Genomic DNA, 10,908 nt, shown 5'->3' with positions numbered 1-10,908 from the left:
TGTTGTTGTTGTCGAAACCGTGTTGTATTTATGTATTGTATACTGGCACAATGAAGTGACTTTTCTTCAACACTGGGCAAGTTTCAATCTTTATTCAGTTAGAATAAGACTGAATAAAGATTGAAACTTGCCCAGTGTTGAAGAAAAGTCACTTCATTGTGCCAGTATACAATAAAATATTTGAATTAATCAAAATATAATACCTTAAGAAGCCTCTTCTCGTAACAACTTCTGCATGGGAATCATTTACTACATGACCATCCTGACTTAGCTGTTGACCACTTATACATCGATTACCTAATATAAAAAGTTAAAAAAATTTTCAATGCAACAATTAATAAATTTTTTATCAACATAAATGCTATTTTACATTGATTATAATACTATAATTCAGAAATGGACAGCAAACAGATCATTTAATAGGAGAAACTTCTTAACATGTAGGTGTTAAATTATTTTAATGCCTAACTTATGGATACAAATTCACTGAGTCCAGCATTAATAAAGTGCTTGAAAGTGCTTGTGTTAATACTAAAGAAACTTTATTAACGCTGAACTCAGTGAATTTGTATCCATAAGTTATACAAATATTGGCGTGAGTTTTTAAAGTTATTTTTATTTTAATGCCTATATGTTAAGAAGTTTCTCTGATTATAATACTTTTATATTAAAAAAACAACTCAGTTAATGAAGAACTTACACAACAGTTAATGAAGAATTTAACTGTAATTTTATAATCAAATTTTGGTATATAATAAAAATATATAAAATATCTGAATATCTAAAACATCACTCCTAAAGTTTTTTGACTGTTGACCCCCTTCAAGGGCTCTTGAAATTTTATTACCCCCTCCTTTTTTTTCCAATTACAGTTGTTGTTAATAATAATAATAATAATAATAATAATAATTAGTAGTGGGACAATACCAAAATTTTTCCCAATTTCAATATGATTCCTGACTCTAATTCTTTTGAATTAGAATCAGGAATCATATTGAAATTGGAAAATACTTTCTAAACTTTTAGTTTAGAAAAATTTATGATTTACATTATGAGCACAGTACATTCATTAATAAACATCAAGCTTACGAATGAAAAACTATTGAGAAATCCAGAATCAATCTCTCAAAAGAAACATGAAAATTCTCCATTTATATGTGGATACGCATGCTTTTATTGTGTACTACAAAATAAAGTTGTAAGCTTATTTTCAATAAAGTTAATATTACAACACTATCCTTGAAGAAATTACAGCTAATTCCTTTTTAACTGAACAAGCTATCCCATCATGTCATGTAGGGTTGCCATCTTTGAAAACTGATTCATTGACAATGAAATGATGAGAGAGGAGAAAGTAAATGAGAAGTTGCACTTTTTTCACACTTTTTGCAACAGGCATGTCTTGTAAATAATTTAACTCCATTGTATTTAATACTAAATGAAGTTTGGCAAATGATGCAACAAGCTGAACAAATATCATCATCATGAGTTAACTGATTTTTGAATTCATTCACTCAAGCAACAAATATCTAGACCGACTCATCTTGAAAAATCAATTTTTAAATCTCAAAACAGCATTAAACTTAGTGCAAACAATTATTTTTAACTCAAAAACATGCAAACAGCATTTGAAAATTTAATTTATTATAGCATCGTCTGTGAATCATAAAAACTTTCATAGTTATAATAAGCAAGTCGTTTTATCATTATAAATAAACATATTATATAAAATTATTTTTAATATTCAGTATTTTTCAAGTAAAATATAATTTTGTTTACATTTTAAAATGTCTTGCCAACATTTAAATATTTTTGCCAACTGCCGGCCTTAATTTGAAACTAGATAGCCCGATAGTTCAATCAATGTTAACTAGCTTATAATTAAAAATTTTAAAAAGCAGGCAACTTTATGAAACAAAAATTAGTGAAATTACTAAAAACTTAAAATAAATTAAAATTTTATTATCTTTTGTGCAAAACAACCTTAAAACAGTTTCTATAGTTATATTGCAAAAGAAAAAACAGAGTTGCAATTAATTTAAAAAATTGTAATTAAGGGGATTCAAAAAAATGCAGGCAAAATTAAATAAATATTAAAAATAATAATTAAAACTCTGGTCTTTACATTAAAACCAAAAGTAAAAGTAAAATCAAATTAATTAAAATTAAAGTCAAATCAATCGAAAATTAAAACAATGTTTTTAAAAATAGGTTAAAAGTTGTTTTGAAATTTTAAATCATAAATCAAATTAATTTTAAAATTTGTGTTATTTGTGTGTAATGATAATGGAACATTTTGCTTTTAATATTTATATAGATATATCACTATGTAAGTGTTTAATATGTGTTTAGTAGTTAAATTATTTTGATCCAATTGACTCTAGGGTTCTGCCAATAAAATCTGTTCAATCTAGTGATGTATAAATGTGCCAATGCAAATTTGAGATATGAAGTGTAATTGTTGTAGTCTTGAGTTGAGTACTCTCATGACATCCTACATATGTGCCAGAGTTATCTGTAGCTATATAAACAGTGGGGACCAATTTATAGGTAACAGAATGAACAAAAATCATAATATAATGTTTGAGAAGATAATGAAAGCTGTAAATATGGTAAAACTTAACATAAAGCTAGAAAATCATTTTAAAAAATAACTTTAAAAGTATCCAACATATAAATAATAATATAACTGTTAAATATGCTTTAATTCATCCATATCTGCAGCATAAGCCTATTGAATCTAATGACAAGTGTGGCCAGTCAGACACCTCATGGTACTGTACATACTACAATACTAGTGCCGGGATACTCATGTTGAATGGATGATAAGTGTCGTCAAGGGGTTTAATGTCCCATCATCTGTAATGTGTTGTAGTGCAACTGTACAGCATATAAGTGAGCATATCAGTCAAAGATTATTAGAGTTTTGCAATATTTTAAGTATTTTTCATATAAAAATATAGTTGAAATCATATAAATTTATAACGCTTTTAGTATAAGCATACCCCCAAATTAAAAAATCAGAGCATTGGCTGAGAGAAGAGTTTTGAAGAAAAATGTAGCAAGTACTGTACTTCTAATGTTTATAGTGACAAGTAGACCAAAAAGGTCGATACAAACAACAGTACAAATCTAGCACTAGCACACTGTTTAAAATATTGAAAGGAAAAAACATTAATGACCAGTTTGAAATAAGTAATATTTGCTTTCCATTATTAATCTATCAATTGCATTTTTAATAAATTATTTTTTGTGTTTCTATTTTCTGTTTTATTTATAATCATTAAGAATTGTCAGGGTTCCAACATGTTTTACTAAGGTGATAAAGGTTCCACGATAAAAATAAGTTGGAATCTGCTGGACTATGCAAGAAAAATGTCTGTCATGACAAATGTCACGGTGAGTTCACCATGACATATGTCATATACTCCCTGTTTTGTTGATGTGAAAGTTTCCAATAAACTAATATATTATTGTTAATATTGTAATTTTAAAATTTTTAATCTTTGACTAAAACAAAAATTAATTTTCTTATGAAATGTGGAAGAATCATTTTTAAAAATCAGAAATCATGATGAGATTTTCTCAATTCTAATTCCCAGAAATTTTCTGATATTTCTGATTCTGATTAATCATCCCATCACTAATAATAATAAATCTGATGAGATTTTGAAAAAGGGGGGGGTGTCTTGGATGTGTGTGCTGCTGGTGACTTTGTTCTTGCTCTTGACATTAACTGGGAAACTAGTGTATTTCTCTAAATTAACTAATCAAATTAATCAAAAGTGAATAATACTAACTAGAAATCATTATTCTGAAGAAATATTAAGAACTGATAAGTATGCACCATTCACCAATTAAATGTGGAAGACCTCCACTCAACTGAACCAAACAGAATAGCAAAAAGAATCAACCAGACACATCAAATTCCAAACTTATAACGGATTATAATTTGTTAATGGAAAAAGAATTACAAGAATTATCACTAGAAATCAACAATCCTCATATGGAAATAAATTCACAAATCCTGCAAAATTTCCCAGGTGAGTCTAATATAACTAATCCATCCACTTTGATAAATTTGAGTAATATTTTAACAGCAGATTTATGGGAAAAAATTTCGGAATTGATTAATACTTCGAATGATAAACTATCCACCCAAATGAAATCTATAAAAGAAGATTTGAATCTAATCCATAGAACTATATGAGAAAATAAAATTCAGTTTCAAAAAATGGAAAGTCTGACAATTTAAAATTACAAATCGATAATTTAAAAATTGAAAAACATCTAATGCACAGACAGTTCTCTAAATAATTAGAAAATATAGAAAACCTTATAGGATAGATATTACTAAGAATTTAAAAATATTTTCCTTACTGATGACTCACTTTATTTGAAATACATAGAATAAAAATCAGAGAGAAAAATAATTACCAAATCATAGAAGTAGGAAGTAGGAAATATATAAACAAAATTTGCTATATATTTTTATTACCAAAAGTTATTCATCTGTTACGTCTCCAATGCAGAATCCGAAACAATATAATGTTTATCAAAAACTTTAAAATTTAAAAAAAAATTCATAGATAACACAGGTCTGCAAAAAAAAATTTTTTCCAGCTGCATGGAATATTTTTGCTGAATTATATGTTTTAAAGATCACAGATTAATTTGTGATCTTTAATCTAAAAATAACTTCCGTTACATCCTATCNCAAAAAATTATACATGTTTTGGAAATGTTGAGTGGAATTAGTCTAGAATCGGTTAATTTTATAGAAGAAAACCTTTCGAACAGCCTTAGTCCGTAAAGTTCCCACCTATCAGGCTGCGATTGGATCATGTATTTAATCGTTCCTATAACGTAAAATTCGATTAGCGTGGAACGTATCTAAGCGTTATAGGGGGGGTCTACTGTATATATATAAACAATTTTAGAGTCATAAAATACTTTGGCATCATATTCTGCATGTTTGCTTTTATGTATAGCCTGAACAAACATCTGTGACAAAATGGGACCATCTATTCAACAGTTGTAACATTTTCAACTAGAGCCATTTGTTTATAGAAGTTTCTTATAAAACAACTTCAAAGGTGTGAAAATGCTGTAATTTATAAGATTGAAGATGTTCTGTTGTTGTTGTTGTTCTATCTTCAAATTGCAGGCATCTCTAAATTCTTCAAATTGTAACAATAATCAATCTTCAATTATATGAGCACTAAGGTGGCTTTTCTTTTTTTTACTAGACTTATTATACCATCAGTAAAAGGAGGACAAACTTTTGAAAAACTTTTTATTCCTTTGAGAATGCATTTCAGACAATTATGTCCCTTTTCAACTTTGTGTGTTACAACTATATAGGGGAAAAAAAAATTACAAACAAGTTACCATAATGTATATAAGTTTGTACAAAAAACATCGTGATGTTACAAATTTGTAGAACATCATCAGGAAACTTATGTGGATTATGAGAAATGCAGTTGCATTGTTACAATACGAAGCATATCACACAATAATCAATCTCAACCTTCCTTATATCTTCCAGCAATACTTTATTAAAAATAAATGTTTTTGGCCTAGTTTATGTGCCTGCTTCAGGATCTGCATATTCAAATTGAACAGTTTACTGAGTGTTCCAAAATTTAAAAATTCCATTCTTTAAATTGACTTTTTAAAAATAAGGATTCTTTTTAAATCAAACAATCTAATTTATTGAATTAAATAATTCAATAAAGCCATTAGCATTATTAACTAATTCTTCTTCATTACCACTCAAACCAGAAACAATAATGTTATTTTTCTTCGAATCATGTACAGAGTCTATATCATAATTCTGAAGAGAAAATTTATCCATACATACAGTTTTAAAAGGTAAAAGTTCGGTAATTTCTCCTTCCAGGCGAGATAGATGTTCATTGTACTCCTTATGTAAATTAGACAGCCAGTCAAATTTCGATAGAATAGTATCAAAATGTTCCTCGAGAAAATACAGAATCTTCTGAGGTAGTTGAGAAGGAATATCCTGAGTTGCAAAATAGTCATCCAGTTGAGATGATTTCAACATCAGTTCACTTGGAGATTGACAACATTTACCAGCAGAAGTCAAAGTTTTATTGCAAGGTGAAGAAGGTGGTATACAAGACATTGGACCTGGGTAAAGTTCAACTCCTCCAATAATAGCAAAAAGAACAAAATTAAATAAAAAGTATCACAGTAGAAAAAAGACATCCTCAATAAAGTCAATTAATTAATGGCAACCAGTTAAATTGTAGTTCGTAACAGTAAGTCATAGATAAAACACACCAACAGCGAGCACTGTCAAAAGCACCCCCCTACAGTTGTAACAAGTGTATTTGGATGTTCAATAGTGCTAATGAGGAATCAAACAGATTTTTAGACATTAATAAATAAAGAAAGAAAAAAAAAACCAAAATGAAATGTACCTGAATGTACCAGTGGATGTAAATTGGTTATTTTTTATAAAAAATCAGACAACACTACATTGCTCTTGCTTCATGAATTACTGTAGAGGCATTGCCATTTTATCCATCCATTGTTCTATGTTTTCATGCATCACCAATGTTGACAGTTGCAGTTACTGTTACTTCTGATTTAGAAGCTTCACGAGTGGAAATTACTACACTATTGTTCATTCTTCCAACTAATAATGGCCTTTTCCTGGTTTTCTATTGAACGTGCTTTATATTTATTCTGTTAATTTTATTTAACAAAATATTAATACTATTTTAACAAAAATTTATTATACAGAGGTTCATTTCACAAAAATTTCACAGGGTACACAAACAGTATTATCACTTTGTTATTCACTATAAGTATAGACTATTTTCATTTTAGTTGTACAGTGGAACTTGTTTACTGTAATCACTTAGAGTCACATATTGATGATAACTAACTAACTGATAAAATTAAGTGTGGTAAATAAACAAGACTATAATAAGTAAAATTAACAGTTTTATTGATTTCCTTTATAAACATATATTAAACCAATCTATCAGATGAGTTTTATAAAAAAAATTGTAAACACTAATAACAAATAAAATAGTCATGAAGTCCGACCACACTGGAAATATGACACATGACTTCTGTCTCCATCCTGTCTATCTTTAATTAAGAACAAAAATTTAATAGCATTAATGCCCCTTTATAAGCTACTATGCCAAATTTAGATTCTTAAACTTTACCCATTCTGAGTTATTGTTTAATGTCTCAGAACAGAGAATAAAGAAATTAAACAAATTAAATGCCAGCACACACACACACAGAAATTTCTCCCTTTATTTAACATTTTTTGAGTTCAGGAGGTCTCTAAATGTGTAGATTTGCAAAAATGCAGTGGGACAAATTTGACATGATTCCAATATTTTTCTGTTTTTATATACATAACAAGTTGGGAAGTAAAAAAAAGTCAGAGTTGGCGGATTTTTTGACAACTATGACTCAAAAACCAAAACTCCGACTCCACAGCCCTGCCGCCTTTAAGGGTTGTCTAGGACTAGAGACCATTATTTGATTGTTCCTCTTCATGATGACAAACCTTGGCAAGAACACCAAAATGGCTTCCCATTGCCTTCCTTGAGTTTCACAGTTTTCCTTCTACTTCTGGTCCTACTTGATTAAGGCCCACCAGTGGCCAAGCAGTTCCATTCCCCAAACACTGGGAGTTTGGTTGTGGGTTCGTGCCTTGCCAAAACAGGATAGCCACATGGAGTTTTCCAAGTTTTCCCCATGACTGTAATGCCTGAATAGAGACCAGTTATCCTTAAACAAGACCTCCTGAAAGGCAGATTGCCCAAGTGTTGCATTGCCATAACTTAACAAAACAAACAAACAAGCCTACTTGATTAAATTTCCTAATCAAAATTGTATCAAAATAATGACAAAATCAATTAAGAGAAATATAAAAATTACTGTTCTCTAAGAAGGTGACAATCAGAATGTATTTAAATTAAAAGTTTTAATACTAAAATTTTTCTTTTTATGGCTGTGATATTACAGTGATTATGTATTAACATAGGCAATCCAGAATGAAAGGGAAAAGAACTTGGTACTTATAAAATCAAATCAAACCTTCATAATCCATCATCCTAATAATTTTTTTAAAATTTAACATTGTATTTTATCAACTAAATATATATTTTTAAAAAATAATTTGTAAACATTTATATTATTGTAATTAATTATTATATATTAGAATAATTAAATATATCTAAAGCAATGTTTCTAATTATTATTTATAAATTAAGTGAATTTTTTTTCTGGAATTTTTCATTGAATTTTTACTTGAAATCTAAATTTAATTTTATGATTTTCATATAAAAATAACTTACTGTGCAAAAAGAGCAGCGTCTCCACAAGGAGCAGTTGAAATGTACAAATGAAATGTTATTTCACTACAGATCTTTAAAGTTTTGCCATCTTCACATAGTTCAAAGATTGAATTTTCTTTTCCTTGGTGGTATGCTTTTAATTGTTGATATAAATACCTGAAATTATTTATAGAATTGAGTGTAATTTCAAAGTGCTCTAAAAAAATTTTACATTAATTATACAGTAAAAGGTCAGTAATCTGACTTAATTTGGGAAAGCCTAGTCTGAATTAGTAAAAGTTCAAAATAATACAATATTTTTGTGAAATGACTGTCATGCTGCATATAAACGTGAGAGACCAGCATGCCAGAAACCCCAGAGTTCTTAGCATGCCAGTTAAACTGCAACTAAAATATAAAATTAATTGGATCTAATAAAATTAGTTGTTAATTAAATGTTAAAGAAAGCATTCTTCCAAATACAATAAAACAACAACATTATAATTAGACTGACTTGTAAACAAAAACTCTCTTCCTGATTTTAACACAAAACAAGTAATGACATATTGATGGTGGTGGTAGTAGTAGTAATAGTAGTAGTGGTAGTAGTAATAATGATAGTGGTAGTCAGTCAGTATGGGCTAAATTGATCATCTACCTCAATCTTAAAAATAAACCTTTTCAAATTTCACACAAAGCCAATGTTAATCGGTGTAAGCTGAGATAATATACAGTGAGTTTCTTAAATTAAATGTGTTTATTTTTGCATTTTTGAATGAAATAACAATAAAATATATACAAAAAACACTTTCAGTATTCCATAAGTTTTTACATCATTAGAAAGAAGACAAAATGAAGAAATTAAACATATAATCATAGTTTTTGATGTAATGCTGACAGCTTCAGTTTTTATATGATGTAATTTGTTCATTTTTTTAAATGCACCCTCTGGAGAGGGATGTATAATCTCACTTAAACCAACATGCCAGCATTCCCCAGGATAAACCAGTATGCTGGTTTACCATACAGAAATAGCTGATTTCATGGGCTCCCCAGATAAACCGGTATGGCAGTCATTCTGCAAATATACAGTAAAGATTTTACTCAAATGCATTTTATATGGTCCAAAAAAACATACTTAAAGTCAAATTTTACTATGTACTTTAAATGAACAAATACAGTGGTTTAATAAACTTTTACAATGCAAAAGTAATACCAACATTATTCTTGTCATTATCAACATTTACTAATTTAAAGTAAAAAAAAAAAAGCTAATTTTTTGTGATTCCTTTTCTAACTGCTCCTTGATTACATCTTGATGCATCTGTCTAAGAATAGTAATAGTTGTTAAAGCCTAAATTAAAATAAACAAATCTAGTCTTTTAAATTATTATGAATTAATGAAGTTTTACTGTAGTTTAAAAACAGTCCTTTACAAACATCTTCAGTCCTATCTTAGCAACAGGAGTGCAGATGTTTATACAACACAAAATAACATAGTAATACCCCATCACTCGAGGCTGTCCTCAGGGATCCAGGTCTGATCCTGTCTCTGGAACATAGCCTATAACTCTATTCTGCACTTAAATGACATTTTGCCTCCTGACTGCTGCATACAGGGTTATGCGGATGACCCCAATTATCCTAGCTTCACAGAGGAACAGTGAACACTTACAGGATATAAGCAACAACAGTCTCAATAACATTCACCAGTGGTATATTAAGCATAAGCAACCCATTAACACAGACAAATGTGAAAGCATGATAGTTGATAGGAACGCACTACTCATCAGGAAGTTTACCCTTCAAATAGGTGCTCACAGAATAAAGCATATGACAGAAATTAAATATTTAGGTGTTATTCTTGACAAGAGACTTGACTTCACACCCCATATCAAATACATCACAGAAAGCTAAAAATATAGCCAACGCCCTCATTAGTATTGCTAGGAACACATGGGGCCTTGGCCCTAATGTTACTAAGCTTATTTACAGGGGTGCAATTCAACCAGCACTCCTCCATGCTGTACAGGTCTGGGAACACATGGCCGCCAAAGTCCATAACTACAATAACTATTTGTTTTAACATTTCATATCATCATCATCATCTTGAAAGTATTTTAAACACTAAGAAGTGATTAAATTAAATGCTCAAGACCAGCAATGTTCATTTGAATTGATGTGACCATTTGAAAATTACAGATAAAAACATTTATTGGTACATATCCATATCGTGTGATCTGCTTTCAACAATTATTATTTGAAGTGTTAATATAAAATTCCATTGATTTTAAGACATGTCTCTACTTCAGACCCATAAAAACAAGTAAAGTTCATCTTAAAGTAAGGAAATACAACATTTTAATTTTCTAAAAATGTGAGTAAATGGCAGGTTAATAAATTTATTTCTAAAAATAAAGTATTTTTTTAGATTATTACAGTGGTACCTCAGGTTACGAACGCCCCAGCATACGAAATTTTCAGGATACGACATGAAATTCGAACATATTTTTGCTCCACGATACGAACAAAAACTCACCATACGACGTTACATTAGTTCGCATTTTTCATTTGTTTT

The 10,908-nt window shown here is 29.2% G+C and overlaps 1 protein-coding gene across 1 annotated transcript in view; it reads right to left on the bottom strand.

Annotated features, from left to right (window-relative positions):
* Positions 1-10,908, bottom strand: part of LOC111639299 (double-stranded RNA-specific adenosine deaminase-like) — a 124,133-nt gene that overhangs the window by 69,516 nt on the left and 43,709 nt on the right. Inside the window, exon 5 of the mRNA XM_023385147.1 lies at positions 8,352-8,507. Within this exon, the coding sequence (XP_023240915.1) occupies positions 8,352-8,507 (156 nt within the window). The remainder of the gene's footprint in view (positions 1-8,351; positions 8,508-10,908) is intronic.

The sequence above is a fragment of the Centruroides sculpturatus genome, unplaced genomic scaffold, assembly GCF_000671375.1.
Source record: "Centruroides sculpturatus isolate CEXI.00-Female unplaced genomic scaffold, Cexi_2.0 scaffold1269, whole genome shotgun sequence".
NCBI lineage: Eukaryota > Metazoa > Arthropoda > Arachnida > Scorpiones > Buthidae > Centruroides > Centruroides sculpturatus.
This window is presented reverse-complemented; position numbering and strand designations above follow the sequence as displayed.